The sequence below is a fragment of the Atractosteus spatula genome, chromosome 13 (assembly GCF_055471065.1).
Source record: "Atractosteus spatula isolate fAtrSpa1 chromosome 13, fAtrSpa1.hap1, whole genome shotgun sequence".
Classification (NCBI taxonomy): domain Eukaryota; kingdom Metazoa; phylum Chordata; class Actinopteri; order Semionotiformes; family Lepisosteidae; genus Atractosteus; species Atractosteus spatula.
The window spans coordinates 7903615-7924110 of record NC_142718.1 but is presented as its reverse complement, the minus strand read 5'-3'; the positions used below and the strand labels follow the sequence as shown (position 1 = coordinate 7924110).

The window sequence follows — 20496 nt, the reverse complement described above, 5'->3', positions numbered from 1 at the left end:
CCTACATGAATGAACGTATATACCTAGGTATTGCATTAATTTCTTTTTCATGTAAAGTCAGAAAACCCCATCAAAACAGTATAAAGTGAGAAGATAAAAACAATATTGCCTTTTTTTAATATTGATTAAAAATTAGAATTCTTCTTTGAGAACCGCCTGACGCGTTTAATTTCTCTTCGTTTTCACACGATAAGCTCTGTCAAATCATTGCTTTTAGTTTAAACTTTTACTGGGATTCTGCGAGAACTTTCACACATCAATTAAAGTCTCTCCGAAGTGTTTCGGACGTGCATTTCTTAAGGGTGCGTGTCCGAGACACGACGGATGGATCTTTCTCGTCATGCAAATTCAAAGTTGGATAATTTGTCATTTTTCCCTAACATATTGAAAACCTCGAATAAGATTCGTTCATTATATTATATAATAGGTTGTTCTTAATTAATAAGTGAGCTGTACGAGGAGGTGAGGGTGGAGCCAGTGTTGTCGTCAGAGGTATAAATGTCATTGTAAGAAGAAACTCGGTCCTTCTCTCTTCCTGCTGGGCCACTGGTGTGAAGAAATCGTACCCTGGGTCTTTGAAACGAGGTCTGCACAACAAATCTAATACAATGGGCTTTGGAGATCTAAAAACCCCGGCCGGCCTGAAGGTCCTCAACGACTTTTTGGCTGATAAAAGTTATATCGAGGGGTCTGTACACGATATACGTTTTTTTTATTTGCACGTTGGAAGTTTTTTGAGCACGCCTCACGAGTCATGTTAGCCGTGACACGTTGCCGCCAGGTTAAACGAAAGGTGATTTTATCATTAAAAAAATACAAAACCGGATTAATGAAATCACCAATGTTAGTTGTTTCCTATTTAAAAACGGGTGTAGTTCGCGATTCTGTTACGTAAATGTTAAAATTGACACGTAACTCTTACCCGGCAAGCCCTTTGGCCTGCTCAGTGATTAAGGACTTGGGAGATTCGTGCGGTTGTGGAGAAAATGGGCTGATTAATATGTAAAATACATCTTAAACTTTTTATATTAAAAAAAAACGAAACATGTAATGAAAGTAAAACGAATGTTTTTGTACTCGATTGTCCTATATAAGTTAATCATATCCTGACATTGTAGGCCATAGGCATTTTTACCGGGCTTAACTGCATTGCGTTATCGGTATATTCTTGTTAGGAGTCCATTGAAAGTGTCCCCGACATTATCTGTCTGCGCCGTGCAAACTCCTTTTAGCACAACTTCAGTAAAAAAAACATAACAGGACTGGATGTATTTGGGTTCATTTGAAATGGCACAAGTATTTTTTTTTACCCTTTCGTTGCTCGGGTCGATTAGTTTTGCGGGGGTGCTAAAAAAGAAAACGGACGCATCACTCATTCGCCCAGCTGAAATGAATTTATTCTCCTCAAATGCGAAATTCGCCTCATGCGTACTATTTTGGAAGATGATGTGTCGCAAGATTGAAGAGTTGTGAAAGACTGAATCTCGGAGAACGTTTTGACTAATAACGTCCATCGATTAATATAGTTGATAACCGTGTCCAACAGTGATGTTAAGTGCCCCTTTCAGGAGAAATCCGTTGTCTGTACCGGTCGTGTAATGTGGGCTTTTTTTTTTTCCTGAACAGATACGTTCCGTCTCAGGCAGATGTCGCTGTGTTCGAGGCCCTTTCCAGCCCGCCTTCCGCAGACCTGTTCCATGCCCTGCGCTGGTACAATCACATCAGGTCCTACGAGAAGGAGAAAGCAAGGTACTGGCTGGCAAAGCAAGAGAGGACATTTAAAGCCTGCTTTGTGTTGTAAAATGAAGCCCATGTTAACTGGTGGAGTGATGATCGTTTTCACCATCTTTCGCCTGAGCCTGTGATGCACAGCTTATCAGCTCTGACCCCAACCAGTTCATTTCGGCTGCAAGAGGTGGTATACACTATTGCCTCCCATCTCATACACCCGTCCCTTATCTCCACAGCCTTCCTGGAGTGAAGAAGCCTCTGGGGAAGTATGGCCCAGCTGGAGTGGAAGACGTCACCAGTACCGAGTCGAAGGAGGAGGACGACGACGATATCGACCTGTTTGGGTCTGATGAGGAAGAGGTGAGCGCGTGTGGATTCCGCACAAGGCCAGCTGAGAGAGTCGCTTTTGCAGCACCAAAAAATGGAATCATTTTGTAAATTTTCATTACAGATTATACGTGAATGGGGAAAATGAGGTGGCCAGAGGTTAGACAATCCCCAGTTCATCTTTTAACAATGCGTTATTGGTCTTGTGCAGCCAGGCACTGCTGTCGATTGTAATGTGTAGCACTGAGCTGCGGCTGCACTGAGCTGCCTTGCAACATGTCTGAGTTCCACACGAAGCCCTTGTAACCGATTCACACAATCTTGTTTCGCGGCTGCATATCGTTCGATATAGAGATGTCGCAAACAGTCGGACACAATGGTACCGATTCATAAATCATATTGCAAGCAAACTTCAAGCCGCGTGTGAACTGAAGTGTTAACCGAAGGTGGGGGCTCTCCTGGAATGGTTTCCTCCAGCTCCTCGTCCAGACCGTCTTTCCCCGGTGGCTGGCCAAAGTGATGATTTTTCTTCACCATCTTTCGGCTGAAGGCGTGATGGACGTATTCTGATGTCTGATGGCCACCAGCAGTCTCCTACTTGTCTGTGCGTGTATCTGATGTTTTGTTCCTGGTCTGTCTGATTTTTTTTTTTGGGGAGGTAACTTTCTTGATTTCTCCCCCCTTAGGAGAGCGAAGAGGCCAAGAGGGTGAGGGAGGAGCGTCTTGCAGCCTACGAAGCAAAGAAAGCCAAAAGTAAGCTTACCACCTATGTCCTGTCCCCGCGGCAGGGGGCAGGCTACATCTAGCAACCCTGTAATATCCCTCCCTGACCTGTATTGCACCAAACACACCTTTGGCTGCATTTCCTGACTTGATTCCGGCGTGTTTAAACAGCTGGAAAGGCTTGTGAGTTCTTGAGAGTACCTGTAGATTACGAAAACTGGTCATGGTGGATCTGTATTGATCATGGATTTGCAGCGACGTCAGCAGTGAATTTATAGGTGATCCTGGGTTTTATTTCAGATGCTGCCTGTTGGGGCCAAAAAAAGTGAAAGTGTCTTGTTCGTGGGGCTCAATTCTTTGGAGGGGATCACAAATTATTTTGAAGGGGGGGGATTTTTCAAAGCGGTGATTTGTTAGCTGGAACAGTGATGATCTAACTCACCATCTTTCGACTGAATCCCTGATGGACTGTTACTGATCTGATGGTTGCCAGCGTTCACATTTACAGTCGAGTTGATGCAGTGGTGCGATGTGCTGGAGTGTGGCGGGTGACCCTCGTCTTTTTTTCCTCCAGAGCCAGCGCTCATCGCCAAGTCCTCCATCCTGCTGGACGTGAAGCCGTGGGATGACGAGACGGACATGGCCAAACTGGAGGAGTGTGTCAGAAGCATCCAGATGGACGGTCTTGTCTGGGGATCTTGTAAGTGTGCTTGAACCAGAAATTTCTCCCAGCAGGGGCCGCTAGTGAATAAATCCCAAGTCTTTCCCATGTGCTGTATGGATATTCTGTATAATGTAGCACACGACTTCCCCTGTCCTTCAGATTTTGGGTTTCTATTTTAGTTAATAGCAAAAGAGAATTCTTGTAATGCTGTTCTCTGCTGGACTAAAGCCAGCCACGTCCTGTTCCTAAAGTATATTCCTGGAACATCTTCTAATTCTATGTCAATTGGCAAAGGAGAAGTTTTGTTCTAGGATACTTTACACTTCGGAATAATATTTTGTATTTTACTGCATGTTCAGGTTTTTTTTTTTGTCCAGTGAAGGATTGATTTTGTTTACTTAAGGTGTTCTCTCTTGTTAAGTGTCGTGTTGACAAGGTTCTGACAAGTCGAATCGGCATGATTTTTAAATCCGTTGCTTTGTTTTCAATGAAATAGTGGGTGCATGTATATATTAAAGCAAATAAAAATGCAGGTGTGTGGAGAAATTGATGTTGACTGTGTGGACAACAGTAGTGGTTTTTAATTTAGCTGTTTACATTTTTTTTTTCCAGCCAAATTGGTTCCGGTGGGTTATGGTATCAAGAAGCTTCAGATCCAGTGTGTAGTCGAGGATGACAAGGTGGGAACAGACCAACTAGAAGAACAGATCACAGCCTTCGAAGACTATGTACAATCCATGGATGTGGCTGCTTTCAATAAGATCTAAACAGGAAGGATCAGACAATAAAAGCACTTAAAAAAAAAAAGACTTGAGTTTTTTTTGTGTACCAGGAGATAATAAACTCCCTTATTAGTTCTGGTTAAAAGCTGGAACAGAGGATTTGAAATGCTCATGGGTGGAAATTGGGGGGTGGGGGGGGGTCTTCTCATTTACCTCTGGACATGTAAAGTGCAGAGTTGTGGCCAGTTTCTTTTTATGTCTTACATGGAAATTGGCACAGGCAGGAGGAGTAGCTCTTCCCCAGTGCTGTCATCTCAATCCTGTATAAACCTGATGGGTCCCAACTCGAGCTATTTCTGCTCGTGTGCGGCTCTGCCAAATTTGTGCCACGGTTTTGTGGCTGTTGCTCATCACTCAGAAATTATGAGGTCTGGGTTCAAAAGGGCGATGTTAACACTATGGAGCTTGATAGATGACCACCTTTTAATGGGTGGGCCTGTGATGAAGGTTAAGTGATCACATAGCTACAGTCACTGTGGAAATTTATCATTGCTATGAGTTCTGATCCTGGAGAGCTGCAGTCCAGTATGTTTTACAGACCCCCATTATGATCTTCAAGTTGTAAAATCTTTGCACAACTGATTTTGGAAAATAAAGTGAATTGTTACAGCTGGGTTACTAATGGCTTAATTATGAACCTAGAATGGTGGTATATCAATTAGGATCTAGTTGAACAAATTATTTATAAACTATTAAACCCAACTAAGAGTTTGGAAGTAAGGTGTACTAGAAACTTAACGGGATTGTGGTATACTTAAGACTGGAGTTTTACAAATGGTGAAACTTGTGTGCTTTTTTTTCCATAATATGGTGGAACGTGCACTAATACCAGTGAGTGTAGTGAACCGATGTAACGCCAAGGAGGGGTTAGGAAACCAAAGGGCTGTAGGTTCAAAGCCCAGATGGGATGCTACTATTGTACTTTTGAGCAAGGTACTTCACTCATGGGGGGGCGGTGGCTCTGTGGCTGGGAGGTTGCCGGTTCAAATCCCGTGGCCGGCGGAGGAATCCTACTCTGTTGGGCCCCTGAGCAAGGCCCTTAACCCCAACTGCTTCAGGGATGCTGTATAAATGGCTGACCCTAAGCGTCGGTCCCCGTTTGTGTGCCCGTGTGTCTCATGGAGAGCAAGCTGGGGTATGCGCAAAGACCAATTCCAAATGCAAGAAATTGTATATGGCCAATAAAGTGATCTAGGAAGAGACTCTTGTGCATAAAGGAGGTTGTCATAGTGGGGAAAAGTAGGTTTTCCCAATTGATATAGCTGGTAACATTTCAAGAAAGATGGGGAACAGCTGTGCCGGACTTCACTTAAATCGAATATGGTTTCAAGGGTGGTCCTGTTGCTGTCTTGCAGCACTGGGGCCAAAGTGCTGTCTGTGTGGAGTTTGTATGTTCTGCCCATTTTCGCCAGGTGGTTTGGTTTCCTCCCAGAGTCCAAAGACGTACTGGTTAGCTAACTGGGCTCTGGGAACAGTGGCTGTGGTGTGAATATACTCCATATTATTGTATGTGTCTCTGTCAAAGTGTAATATCTCACACAGGTACATAATTATATATATTAGAAATATCTAACTTCCTAAAGTGTTTGATTCTGACCAATTTTAGTTTCAAAGCCCCCTCCCATTAAAATCATTCCATAATAATAAAGTTTATGACCATCTATATTACTAGACTTGTGCTTTCTAAAAACGTTCATTATTTTTAATTGAGAAATACAGTACCATTGAGTAGTAAGAACAGACAGTAATGCTAAGATACTGTAATATACTTGTTTATTGGGTTTCAAGACATTGCTGGAACAATCTAACTTAAATATCATGTTGCTGTCTACACAATAAATACAATATAAAGTAGGTACTGTTTTTTCTGATAATTACTAACACACTGTAATAGTTTGAGGATTTCATTAGCAAAAAATATTGCAATAACAAACATGCTAAATGAGTGAATTTTGAATAGAAACTACATATAGAAACAGATAAATATATCTTCATACGCTAAACAATGAGCAAATATGATGCCAGCCAAATCTGTCCTCCTATTCCCAGGAAATACAACTGGGGAAGTGTGTGTGTTTGTGGTAAGTTAATCTATTAAGACTTTTTACATCAAATACTGTATGTTAATTCCATTCGACATGCTATTTTTATCTATCGATTACTAGTGATGTTTTGGAAACAACACGTACATAATACTGGACAAATGTTCAGCATGGAATAAACCTATTACTTGTTCCTTTACAACATATTAGGTTTCAATCGTGAACACAATTTTAGGAAAGATTGCACTTTAAAGGGGAACTGTAATGCTATTTTTATATTTCGGGGTTAGAAAAAATCCGCATTGATGAATGCATTTCGTACAACAATAAAATTAAAGAGTTCATGGTAACTTGTACCACCTCCAGTACATCACAAAATCAACACAGCGAAATTTCCAGGTAGCGCCATATTCTGCAAATCAGGACAAGGCAACAGAACTTCCGGTGAGGTGAAGAGGCCTTTTCACATCGTAAACAAGCAGGCTTGTGAATGCATCTCTTTTAAATCCAATAGAAATATTGCTTTCGACTTCGTTTTGCTGACAAATACCTCTTAACTCAATCATGTTGTAATCATGTTGAAACATTTCTGCAGTGAAATATCTGCTGCACAACCTGTACGTATTCGCTCGTATATTGCATTACATTAGTCATTACAGTGACTAGTGAGCAGGAAGGGCCGGATCTGGTCACAATTCATGGGAACACGAATGATAGTTTGCAACGACATGGCGACTTAGACAGTAATAGCCTGTCTAAGAAATTGGGACTGCAGTTTCCCTTTAAACGCCCTTAAACACCCTTAAAGCTTTAAGAAAGTGTAATACCCCCACATGGAGAACTTCCCTACTGAAATGAGGACAATTTTGGCCACCATTGCACTTAAGCATCACTGTTGTGCAACAGAGCAAACAGAGATTCTAAGGCTTACAGCCAAAGAAAGTGAACAACTTTCTCTCTAAGCCTGTCTGTGCATGGCGGATTCAAATACTGGAGTGGCACTATATATCCCAAAAGGAGAACATGGAAATTCTCCAGGGAAAACAGTCTCCTTGTAATGTGGATTAGCCATCATTTTCTTCCCCGCTCTTGGCATTCTGGTCAGACAGGGTTACGGACTCCGACCCTGCCTGGCTGATGTCTCTCAGCACGTGCTTGGTGACCTCCATACAGGACCTGTGGAGGATGGCCTTCACCTTCTTGCCCGTAAAGACGTAGAGGATGGGATTCAGACAGCTGTTGAAGAAAGCCAGGCTGGTGGCCAGGGGGAAACCCGTCCTGAGAACGTCGTGGAGTCGGCTGTTGTGGTGGACGGTGATTTCCATCAGGCTGAAGATGTGGTAAGGGGCCCAGCAGAAGAAGAAGGCAACGATGATCGCTGCTACAGTTTTGGAGAAGTTGGTCAATTTAACGGCGGCGGACCTTCGCATCTTCACCACCAGCATGACGCCGCTGACCGAGATCGTGGAGAAAGGTATCAGGAACCCCACGACAGTTCGGACGCTCACTATGATGGTGTGCCGGAGAACAGCTGTGTGCAGGTCCGTGTCGTGGAAGTTGTTGTAGCAGACCACTCTTTTCTGAATGGTAAGGGTGTCGCGGAAAATCAGACTGGGGGTGCTCAACGCCGCCGCTGTGATCCACACGCCGACACAGACGAAGACACTGTTCAGCGGGGTCCGGTTTCTCTGTGACCAGCTAAGGTGAACAAGGGCCACGTAGCGATCCAGGCTGATCACGGTGAGGAAGAGCACACTGGCAAACAGGTTCATGACGGAGATGAAAGAATTAACCTTGCACAAGGCTTTGCCGAAATTCCAGTGGAAGTCGTTGACCACATAGTCAATGGAGAAGGGGAGGAAAAGCACAAACACGAAATCGGCCACGGCGAGGTTCAGCAGCCAGATGGTGTTGACCGTCTTCTTCGTCTTGAAACCGGTCGCCCAGATGACGGCTCCGTTCCCAATGGCGCCAAGCACGAAAGAGATGCTGTAGATGACAACAGAAAATATGTGCGAAACCTCTTTTTGGCTGCCCTGTGGGGGCTCCTCTTCATAGTATTCGTAGGAGTAATTATCGTAATCGTAGTTTTCCATGACTGCACAGGCGTTGCGCGGCCCAAGAGTGCTTTCCTGGCCCTGAAAGAAAAGCAAAGGAGGTTGAGAATCAGAAAGCACACACGTCTAAAATTTCCATCTGTACTACCAGAGATCCTTTTGCACACTTCTGTCCTGTGAAATCCTAGATTTCATGGGTGTTGGCCAACACCTTTGTCAGTAGGTCTTTGATCCTGCACTAAAATAGTGTCAAAGGTTTTGTGCTCCTTTTCCCCGGCGGATATGAAACGCTTTGTGTTTTATAGGTCTGTATTAAATGTAGTGAATTTGAGAGACCTGGGACAGAAGAGGACGGAACATTGACATAGCGTAGTTCACTGGTCCGGAGTTCTGGGTTTGGTTTCGGCCTGGGATGTGTTTTGTGTGGGGAATTTCATGTTGCCAGACCAGTGTGGATTTTCTGTGAGCGCTCTGGTTTCCCCCCTCTTTAAAAACGCGCCAGCTAGGTTAGGTGGGTTGATGTCGGATTAGATGTTGTGCTTCAACTTTCAAATAAAAGCAAGTTACTGTGTCCAAATAAGATTAAAAAAAAAAGATAAATAAAGGATTCGGAGAAAATGTCTGCATTTCAAAATTGAGGAAAAGGTTTCATACAGACAACACTGAGCCAAGGTCACAGGAATTCTTGAAATTCTTGAACGGACATGACCCTGAAAATAAGAGGGCTGTTGTCCAAAACTGGCCTGAAAACAGCCTCTGCACTATTCTTTTTTTACGCAACAGCAAGTTGTGAAATCTAGCTTTAAATAAATAAATATGCACAGCAAATTTGTGTTATGTCTTGAACAGTCACAATACAAGCCAGACCTAATATATTTTTGGTCAGCAAATCCAGAAATGTGGTCAAGTTAAACAAAGTATCCACAAAACAAAAACATTGAGAGATATGACTCATGGCCTGGAAAGGAGAAGGATACTTTGTTCATTTTACCAGATTTCTGGATTTGCTGACAAAAAATAAGTCTGAGTGCTTTGCAAATCAAGTAATGGGGCACACCCTTGAGAAATGACTCCCTCTTCTCCAGGGTGTGCCCCATTTTTATACATTTTTTCCCAAGACAAACCCGTTAATCCTTCAGTGATGAGCCTCACCCCACCTTTTTTACCCTTCTAGAAAAACCGTTTACTTTGTAAACACCTCAGCACACCACAGCTCTGCAGGTACAACAGCTGTCACCCAAGCTCAATTTGTGCTCATTGCAACACAAATATTTAAATAATACGGAAAAAGTCCACAGAAGCCCAGAATCTATATCAATCTTTCATTCATAAACAGCTGTGCTTGAATCTTCAAGATTTGAAGAAGAGAACCATATATTCCCAACACTTCAAGCTCAGTGGTAATACTTGTGAGTTAACTGAATACAAGATCAACGGTGATGATCAGTTTTTACTGTGGCCTCCGGGGAGCAGTAGAGTACCTTAATAAAATTCTCTTTGTAAGAGACATACCGCTATAGACTGTTATCAGGAAGGAGCACAGTATACTGCTCAATGCAGTGCAATCTTTTCATTTTTGCTTATTTATTGCCAGATCTTATTATTGGGGAACAGTACATCACATAAGGGCAGATCAGGCAATGGGTTGTTGGTTGAACAGTTACTAGAGTACCCAAGGTGTATTGGGAAAAAAAAACGTTAACTGGATAACTTAATGTCACCTACCCAGAGCAAAAAACAGACAACTGTTACAGCAGCCAATTTTTCAAGCCAGCTAACAACAAGGGATGCCAAAATACTGGTTTGGGTGGATTCATAAAATAAACTCAATACAATATCGTATTCCTTAAAATATACTATTATGTAATCTTACTTTTGTTTGCTGCCTTGCAAAGTGGCAATATGCATCACAAACAGTTTGGATTTCCTAGAAGCACGATTGCAAAAGGAGCTGAACTGAACAGTTTCTGATGACTCATGCAGATGGAACTTACTATTATATAATGACAGACCAATGCCAATAATGACAGATGGATTCAAGGGGTCCAACAGCAGACAATGTGGACAGAACAAAGGAAAATATACTGAAATACTTTGGAAATGCAGTCGCACATTCAAAGTGAAGATTGCATCGGATAAAGTCAAGCGTACTCTATACATGTTGGCGGTGTTGTTATTTCATTATTTATTTTGACAAGAGCAATCGAGAGCCACATGATGTGGATCACAAAGTGCTTCAATGTCACCTACCAGCACACAATCCATCCATCCATTTTCTTACATCTTCTTCGATTTCAGGGTCACAGGGGAGCAAGCAGCTAGCGCAAGGCTGAGTACACCCTGGATGGGACGCTAGTCCACCGCAGGCTACACACAGACACAAACATGCACACATTCACACCAGGGCCAATTTCCACAGAAGCCAAATAACCTAGCAATATATCTTTGGAATGTGGGGGAGAACCGGAGCACCCGGAGGAAACCCATACAAACCCAGGGAGAACATGCAAACTCCACACAGACAGCACTGCAGGTCTGGAAGTGAACCCAGGGCTGTGAGGCAGCAATGCCAACTACTGTACGGCAACACCATACCAGCACACAGCAACTGGCATGCCCACTACTGGGGCAAAAACACAAGTAGACAAAAGATGCTGCATAAGGGGCCTCCTCTTGGGCATGTGGGCGTGGGTTCAAGCCCAAGTCATGTCACTGCCTGACTATGAGCAGCCCTTCTTAAATGGGGGTGCATCATCATCTGAGTGCCCAGGACAGGATGCGATAAGTCAGCCAGTTCTCTCTCTGTTCTCAGAGACACAGTTAAAAGTCGAGTGGGTGGGTTTAAGGAGTCAAAAGGCACCTCATTCTCCCCTGTGTGTGGTCACAAGGTCTGTGGTATCTGTCTTCATTTTCCAAATCAGCAATAACAAGAGCTTGCTGGGACAAGCTCTGATCCCCGCGCCACTTCTGTATTGGATAGAGCAGTTAGAAAATGTATGGAATGTACAACAAGAATAATTGGAGATTCTGTAGTAGTTCAGGTGGGGAGCTGCGTCAGCATGCGTAGGCTGCAAAGGAACAAGTAATAGGTTTATTCCATGCTGAAAACAGAAGAAAGAAAACACAACGTTTCGGCTGTGGAGCCTTCTTCGGGTGTGAAAAAGACAGGGCAGTAAGCAAAGGTAATGTAGCTGGAGAACAAGAGCTGGGAGAGAGGAGGAGCGAGAGGAGGGGGCAGGGGACAGGCAGAGTGGCCAATCAGGTGGTGTGGAGTCAGGATAGGTGAAGAGAGGTGTGAAATGAAACCTACAATGAATAGAGAGAATTGAGAAGAAAATTGGTCTGTCGTTCAGAGAAGGGGGAAGGTGTGATTCTAGCTGCAGGATAATTTTAGTTTCTGTAGTCTTTCTGATGTAGGAGTTCGGAAAACCATCTTTGAGGACACAGATGGAGAGATTAGAGTGGTCATGGCTGTCAGCGGTGAAATGAGAAACAGTGGGCTTGGAGAGATCTTTAATCTTCACAGCCCTGACATGTTCTCTGAAGTGGTCTCCGAGTCTCCTTCCTGTTTCTCCAATGCAGATAGCTGGGCATTTACTGCAAGAGATACAGTAAATAAGGTTGCTGGAGGTACAAGATGTCATCTGAGTGATCCGGAATTGTCCTGAAGGGCCTTGAATGAGTGTGGTGTTAGATATGTACTTGATATGTAATTGGTGATTCTAAATGTTATTTTTCTAAGAAATGGCAGTGCAGAGGGAGAGGGAATAGATATGAACTACAGGAATGTTTCTCTGATAAATCAGCAATGTAATGATGTTATTTGTTATTTGGAGTTTTCAGTTCATTAAATACAGACTTTGGTGGCCAACAGTATAGGATTCTATCTTTGCAAATACACACGGGACTAAGCTGCAGGACAAAAATGGTTCTCTTTTTCTACACATGCCTCGGTTGAATAACACAAATAGCCCCTACTATCCATCCCGTAATTAAATACGCTTCCAAAAATAGCAAACCACACTGACCCAGAAAAAAAGCACATTTTTCAACTGTTCCACACTTTGGTGAAGCGGAGTTCATAACAGGCTCAGGAGAGGGACCCCGATCACTGCCAATCGCAGACGTTTCAGAGTCTAAATACAAGTTTTTAGCCCACTGTTTCTTAACCTTTTACATCCCACAGAACATTTTTTTTAAAAGTGAAGCGCACTGTCCCCATTTCCACGCAAGCTTCACTGGCTCTTGATTGTATTAATACCTAATTATTAATATAAACAAAACCTCCATCCATTTTGTAAATGCTTCTTCCAATTCAGGGTCAAGGGGCAGCCGGAGCCCTATCCCAGACAGCAACAGGTGCAAGGTGGGGTACAGCCTGGCTGGTCCAGTTTTCCCAGAAGCCAATGAACCTACAAGTAGGTCTTTGGACCGTGGGAGGAAACCCAGGCAAACACAGGGAGAACTTACTGTACAATCTCCACGCATATAGAACCCCAAATGTACTAACTCCTGCACCACCATGTCACCCTCCTTAAACTAAAGTTTGTGACAAACCCCAGGCAAGAAAGAGGAGCCGGCTCTCCTAACACAAAAGTCTGAACACGCCCCCCTCATTGGTACTGTACAAGTCCAGAAGGGAGATACAGCACAGAGTGGTGTGGCCTCGGTCTGACCACTGGGCCATCGATCCACTCTCATCTGGTCGGAGTGCTTCGGCCTGTCACAGGTCGGGTTTTGTGGCGCAGAGAGTCACAAAACCGCACTGCCTTCCTCTTCCCCCTTCCTGGGAGTGAGAGACTTAACATACTTAACATCTTCAGAGTCGGTTCCTTTTGGCACCTGCTCTCCGATATCTGGAGCACGTTACCCATGGATCCCCGACTGTTCCCTCAAGCTTGACTTTGCAGCTGGTGAGTGAATCCCGGCTAGGATTATCTTCTGGGACAGGGCACTGCTGCAGTGCTTTTAACACATATTTTATGTGCCAAGTCACACTTCACAACACTCAATAAGGCATGTGCCGTGGGTGCATTGTTCTGCCTGGGGGGCAGACAGACTACGGCGTATTCGTTCTCTGTGGTGCCTGTCAGAAATTCCAGCGCTTCCAGTGTGAGGAGGAGCTGCTGTGTGGCACTTGAAGCAGGTGAGAGCTTGACAGGTCCTTCCTTTGTGCTCTAGGCTCTGTTGTGGAGGGAAGAACAGTCCTCGGTCTGGAACTAGACATTTCCGCCTGCAGCATCAATCACACTCTATAAGACTGTCCTTCTTGATGCTGTTGTGCTGGCTCTTGTATGGCGTACATGGAATATACTGTATCAATGCAGTCATACTCTGATTATCTCTTGGGGATGCATTCTTGAATTTGTATTTTTTATGTCTTTCTCCGATCAAAAGTACAATGAACCGATTTTCCCCATAAGGATTGACACCAAAGATAGGGTCTAGGTTCTAGGAACCTCAGACTCAGAAACAGTCTACACACTCATATAAGAAGTATTTTTGTACATTTATGGTTTTCTTTAAATACAGTGACAGCGGACAAAATAAAAGCAAATAGTTCTTCGGAAAAGTATGCATGCAGTATGAGAATACAATGCACAGTAATTTAAGATGGCCATTTTTAGCTCTGCTATGTAGTTCAGTAGTGGTAGGACTTTCTTGGATTCTCTTGACAATTTTGTCTTTTATTGGTTTGGTCTTCAGCTGATGTTTCCTGTCATTGCTTCATGCAAATGTTTCAATGCTGTCTTAAAGGCATTACAGTATAAATAACTGATTTCACTTCTGCTTGCTGCAACACCTGTGTAAATTAATGGAAAAAGATTCAACCTAAAAAAGGCTGTAAATACAAGTCTACAACTGTCTTTAGCTTATAGCTTGACACCAGAGGCGGGACAGTATCTCTCTATGGGCTCCTTCTTCCTTGTCTGACCTTCCCTGCGACAACTGGGGCTCATGAAAGCAGTGTCCCAGGACCTCCCACTAGACTCTCACACTCTCGTTCCTCTCATTCTCTGGGGGCTCACAGCACCTCAAAGTATCATGATCTGCACGTCCTGAGGTGGTCGTTATACCCAGGCAACCTCAACTCAGGTGTCACCTTGAAACAGAGTCCTTCAGAGAGGAGTCCTGCCGATGGACAATGTATGGAATGGGAGGGCGGTCAGATGGACTGCCATGGTAGTGACTCCACAGAAACACTGGGACCACACCACCTCCGCCCCACGCTGCCCAAGGAACACATCCTCATCCGGAGGGACAAAAGCACAAGGTGGTGTGCTACTTCAATCAGCAGGGAGGTGTCTACTCTGGCCCATTCTCGCCCAAGCTCAAGAACCACTCCTCTGAGGACAGTCTTGTCCATCTGGGCTATTCACCTGCCAGGCAACACCAACACAGCACATGTGTGCCTGTGTGTCTCATGGAGAGCAAGCTGGGGTATGTGAAAAGACAAATTCCTAATGCAAGAAATTGTATATGGCTTATAAAGTGATCTCTGTTCAGGAAAGGAGAGCTAAATCTCCTGGCCTGTGAGGAATCGTCTGCTTCCTGTGCTTTGTCTGTCTCCATGTGTGGTGCAAGCACACCAGAAGCTCATAACCCTACTTTTTGTCTTTCCTTCAAGATCCCTCTGCAGTGTCTCGTGAGAATATGGGATGAGGAGGCCCATATCCTGCTGGTGGCTCTCCAGTGAAGGTGGTTTTCCTTTTCACATAGATGCTCATGAGGCAATTGTGGCTGATTCCCCCTCACCAGGATCTGCTAACCAAGACTCTGACTTCTACCTCAGCTGGAGCTGTAAAACATCTCTGAACATCTCAGACTCTCTGAGATTAAACTATGGACACTCCTGGCTCTGGACCCTGAACATCAAAGAGTTTGGGCTTGGATACTCTCTAGCTTCATCATCAGCTGGAGCTGTAAAACTACTGCATTTGAGCACCCTGAACATCACAGATACTCAGAGCTTGAACTATGGAAACTCCTATGTTTGGCCCCTGAACATCACAGATAGTCAGAGCTTAAACTGTAGAAAGTCCTGTGTCTGGCCCCTGAACATCACAGACTCTCAGAGTTTAAATTGTAAAAACTCCTGCATCTGTGCCCTGAACATCTCAGATAGTCAGACCTTGAACTGCACAAGCTCCTATGTCTGGCCCCTGAACATCACAGACTCTTAGAGCTTAAACTGAAGAAAGTCCTGTGTCTGACCCCTGAATATCAAAGACTCTCAGAGCGTGAATTGTTGGTCCACACCTTCCACAGTGTATGCACACCCTCCACCTGCAAGTGAAGAATCCTCTCGTCCTGGTGCAAGGGCTCAAACCTAGACCCAATCTCCAGCCCCATCTCTACAGACCAGTGGCACTCCTGGGTCATGGAATGCTCTTTAATGCAATCCTGTACTGAATTGTTGGTAAAACTGTGCTCACATCATCTGGCCTCCCAATTCTTCTGGAGGGAGTGGGCTGTTGTGCCCACCTATAATATCACCAGTCCCCCCAGTGAAAACTCCACTTAGTCCTACTATAACTCTCCTTCCAGCCAGTGGACGTCTGCAGAGATGGGCACTTTGGGACTTTAAAGACTGTTTTTTTTTTTGCTAGGTACTGCATCACAACTGTGCACTGAGTGACATCCTGGCTCAAACAGCCCCTCACGAGGCCAAATTAATAAAAATAGCAGCAATTCAAAGACTTTGACAACCACAATGGCATCTCTTTGCGTACAATTTCTCCATGCAACCTCAAATAGCCATTGCAAAAATAAATTCCATTTAGGCTGAATGAGATTGACAGCACAGTAGTGTGTGCACAACAGATAATCCTTTGCCAAGTGTTTTGTCACTGTGTTTTCCACAAGAGCTTTCATTGTTTTTCCACGTTTCTGGTCCTACACTGTGACACCTAGCTACCTAGCAAGCATGTAGTCTCTGCTACACTTTCTGAAATCACATTATGATATACATTACACAGTTTTGTCAATATTTTTCCCCGGGTTCTATGTCTCTGTACTTACAGACAAGGGCTTTCTCCAGTATTCTCCCAGAGGCGCAGTTCAATAATAAACTCGGTGAAATGTTCCTTCTTGTTTTAAAGAGAAGTCTATCTTGGAGAACCTGACTCACTCTTGGGCGTTGCCAAGACATAAGTTAGGCAAAACATAATGTTGTTATGTAATAAAAACCTCTCACTTTCGTTGCTATGATTTTTCTTACTGAAAAATAGATGTGGGAGAATTGTTTGGAATGCATTTAGAACAATATTATTCAGATGTTTCCAAGGCATGTCTAATAGTAATAGTTTGCTTATCCAGGATGAGTCACTGCAGTAAAAATGGACTTTGTTACTGAACAAAGTGCATTTGCTTTATCTGTTTTCACTATGATTTTCAATACAGTGTACAAGAAATACTATAAAGCTCAATAATGGTGTAAAAGCTGGTTTAAATTGACAGACTGGAAAATGAGTATTTATTACATTCCTGGAATAGCATCTACAAATGGATACCTTGTACTAGAGATTATATGCTTTGTACAGGCTATGTGTGGTTTTCCAAAGGGTACAACCATCAATCTACAGTCTGATACACATGATTAGGACTCAGAACATTTCGACATGGAATAGTCCTTCGATGTCTTATTTCACTTAGAAAAATAAGTCCATAAGACTTCTGGGGAGATTTTGTGGTTTGAATTCAGTGTTGTTGTTTTTTTTTTACTTCAAAAGTATTATGATGAACAATTTTTATTTCAAATGGCCTTTTCAGAGATGTGGCCAATACAGTAAATAAATACTATCATCTTATTTCATACCTATGACTATTTAAAAAGCATAGGATAGCAATTGAGACGTATTGGGCAGTGTTCCGTTAACTTGATTGCTAAAGTTATATTAACATATAAGATACTGCTTCAGGGACTTTTTGAGAACCAAAATGTTTGGTTGAAGTCACTTCCCCTCGTTTAAAGCACATCTGTGCTGTTTTAACCACAGTGGTTCTGACCTGCGCTACTTCAGACAATTAATTCAGGACATACCGGCACGGTTTCTGCTTCAGCGTTTTCGCTAGACACTCAGCAACTTGAAAAATGATACAGCTGTGGTCACGTCTTTTTTGCACGTAGACTCTCATAACCTACTGGTAGATTTCTCAAGATTTAAAAGCCAATGTGTGACTGAGTACGTTTCACCTTACGTTGCTCTGAGAATGTCTGCTCATCAGACCAACACCCACCTTCATTGTTTTGTCAAAATGGTTTTCACACACAAGCACCCTCTGATACGTCCTATTGATAATAAACGCCTTAATGTGATCCCCATTATATTCTCAATCTGATGTGCCCAGGGTGTTTACAAAGTGTAGCGGAGCTCGTTCGGATACGGTGACGTCATCGCCCTCACTGCGCGTACCAGGGACCTCAGCTGTCTGGGCTGAGGGAGGTCTCCTTTAGCTCATGCGGCTGGTTCCCTGTTGTGTTACGCCAGAGACCCGAGTTCGCGCCCAAGGTGAACGGGTGGCGGAGGTTCACGAGCCCACGCAGAACCGCAACGGTCATAAAAGCAGCAAGTAATGTTTGTATAGTTGTAAAGTTCATGGTTGGCACAGTGGTTAGCACTGCTGACTCGCAGTAGTGGGAATTCCTATTGCTTTCTGCATGGAGTTTATGTTCTTCCCACGTTCAAGTGGGTTTCTACCAGATGGCCTGGTTTCCTCCCACAGTCTAAAGACATACTGGTAGGTTAATTGGCTTCTGGGAAAACTGGCCCTGGTGTGCGTGTGTGCATGTCCGTGTTTGTGTCTGTGGTTAGAAAGTGGACCGTTTCGTCCAATTCAGGGTCACTGGGGAGACGGACCCTGTCCCGGCAGGCAACGAGCACAAGACAGGGTACACCCTGGATGGGACGCCACTCAGTCGCTGGGCAAACAGAGACAAGCACACTCTGGCTCCAGGGCCAATTGTCCCAGACGACGTGAGAGGAAACCCAAGCAAACACAGGGAGAACATACAAACTCCACGCAGAGAGCACCGCATTTTCAGAACTGAACCCCGAGCCCCAGCACTGTGAGGCGTCACTGCTGTCCACTGGTTAAATGCCTTCATCGCCCGTGTCCAATCAGCTCTCACTACCGAGCTCATCGCTTGCTTCGGCAACATTTATTGTCACTTGAGTATCATAAAATCAGTCAGGAATCAACTGGAAAGATGCCAGAGACATTTAACTAAGTATTGTAGCGCTCTCGGGTTCACGTGGGTATGCGCCCTCGCCGCTGCCGCCTCAGGTCGGTCCCCCACTACTGGGGACTCGAACCCGGGCCTCCGGCGTCACTCAACAGGCACCCAGCCAGCAGAGCTAAAGGAAACCTCCCGTCAGCCCGGCGGCGGAGGTGTCTACGATTCATAGGGAAGGGCGGTGATGTCAAAAAAAAAGAAAAAAAAAAACAACCTGCAATGTCGGCCGTATGCGTTACAATATCTAAACTGTGTATTTCTTTCTAGAAACATACATGCAAAAGCTAATAAGTTTATTCTGATAACATGATTATAAAATGGAGAAAAAAAACCCGTTAGCTGATTTCTAGCCTATTTCCTGAACGCACCCACCTGTCCCATATTTCAATTAAATTCTCTAGCTTTAATGTTTTCAATTGAATTCAAACTCATGCCAAAGTTCTCAACCTCTGCATTCCACCAATGCGAACCTTCCCCCTGCATCTGGAAGAAGTCCAAAAATTAATACTTAACCACGCATTCTAGCAATCTAGAGCATATTTAACACAGCGGGGAACACGGTTTGTTAAGACTCGGATGCGCCCTAAATGGCGGTGCATTTGTGAATGTTGAAGTGGGTTCTCAATCAACGTTTCTTACGTGACTTAGCGATGGGAAAAGGATAGTAATGAGCTGTCGGTAAAGTCCTCCAAACTCACGCGAACGTTGACATCTGCATCATCAACAACCGCAATTCGTAATTACAGCCAATTACAATTACCTTTCGTCCTAGCAGGGACGTCTATGATCAGCAAGCGAGATGTTTTCTTGCACGAGTGGTTAAGACTGTAACGCTCGAGTAGAGGCTAAAGACCCTATGGCCTGATTAAAAGCACAGAAAGATCATTCATGCTTCAGGGAGAAAGATGCCCAGGGACTATTTGTATTTGACATTTGACAGGAAAAACGTGAATATCGGAGTTTATTTGGAAATCAATATTTGTAGTTAGCTGTTGCTTGGTGATTTGTTTCAGCCTTCTCATTGCCCATCTTGTTCCCCTTTCCCGTTTTTGTCAAACTAAACATTTCTTTCTCCACTTGTTCAACATGTGAATCTACTTTGTAAGAGCCCCTAGTCCTATTTTTGCCTGCTGCATCTGGTGTCTGATTACCCGAGCCTGTTCCGATTCCTGATCTTGGATTTCAAGAAATCTGTGCCCTTCGCGTATTTTGCTATTTGTCACAGATGTGAATTTGTCATAACACTGGTTCGCCACCTGTTGTATACAAAAGTCTGTATACTTTTCTTGGTTACGGCAAGCATAGGAAATCTGTCATTCTGTGCTTTAAAAAAAAATCAGAACCAGTTTTTAATTATACAAGGTGAAACAATAAAATCACGATCGTCTTCGCTGACCGCACATGATAAATGAGTAGGTTACATACAGACAAACCCTGGGTGTACTTAACAACCATCTGAAAATATCTGGCAACTTGTCAAACAAAACATCTCCAATCTGGATGAAACGTTTTCTGCCAAAAAAAAAAATCGTACTAAACTGTTTAAGTATTTTATACACGTCAACTTACCCGGGAGCCGACGTATTTGGTCTGAAGAGTTTTTTTACAGTTGCAAAACTAAAGTGAGTCCTGCGTCTGTACGTCTTTTGAAATAATATACCAACTGTAAAAAAAAACAAATTCCCACTCAGCTTCCCTCTATGATAGTCTGAAAGCGTCCACTCGCAAAGATCCACCTAATAAGTCTGTGTGTTCATATTGTAGTGTGACAGGGCGGGCACCTTTCAATACAGCCCACCTTTTCCTGTGAATCCTGTACATAATTTATGTATGAGGGTGTAATAAATAAACTGGAGGGAAAAAAACAACATCTGACATCAAACTAACAGCACATGTCAATTTACATGCAAATTATATATTTGTGATTTTTTTC

At 43.7% G+C, this 20496-nt stretch overlaps 2 protein-coding genes across 2 annotated transcripts; one reads left to right on the top strand and one right to left on the bottom strand.

Moving 5' to 3' along the window:
• Positions 1-503: 503 nt before the first annotated feature.
• Positions 504-4252, top strand: eef1b2 (eukaryotic translation elongation factor 1 beta 2). Its single transcript, XM_088930319.1, has 6 exons — positions 504-688; positions 1627-1749; positions 1968-2091; positions 2745-2811; positions 3356-3481; positions 4058-4252. The coding sequence occupies exons 1-6, from the start codon at positions 609-611 to the stop codon at positions 4210-4212; spliced, it is 675 nt and encodes a 224-aa protein (XP_088786445.1). The 5' UTR covers positions 504-608; the 3' UTR covers positions 4213-4252.
• Positions 4253-5985: 1733 nt separating this feature from the next.
• On the bottom strand, positions 5986-20328 carry cmklr2 (chemerin chemokine-like receptor 2). Its single transcript, XM_088930660.1, has 2 exons — positions 20133-20328; positions 5986-8407 (listed from the first exon to the last, which is right to left on the bottom strand). The coding sequence occupies exon 2, from the start codon at positions 8363-8365 to the stop codon at positions 7334-7336; it is 1032 nt and encodes a 343-aa protein (XP_088786786.1). The 5' UTR covers positions 8366-8407; positions 20133-20328; the 3' UTR covers positions 5986-7333.
• Between the last annotated feature and the right edge of the window lie 168 nt (positions 20329-20496).

Bases quoted from the DNA above. Each gene is read 5' to 3' on its own strand.
- eef1b2 (XM_088930319.1), top strand. From the start codon at position 609: ATGGGCTTTGGAGATCTAAAAACCCCGGCCGGCCTGAAGGTCCTCAAC. The intron at 689-1,626 runs GTCTGTACACGA...TTTCCTGAACAG, and splicing joins GATAAAAGTTATATCGAGGG to ATACGTTCCGTCTCAGGCAG. The intron at 3,482-4,057 runs GTAAGTGTGCTT...TTTTTTTTCCAG, and splicing joins CGGTCTTGTCTGGGGATCTT to CCAAATTGGTTCCGGTGGGT.
- cmklr2 (XM_088930660.1), bottom strand. From the start codon at position 8,365: ATGGAAAACTACGATTACGATAATTACTCCTACGAATACTATGAAGAG.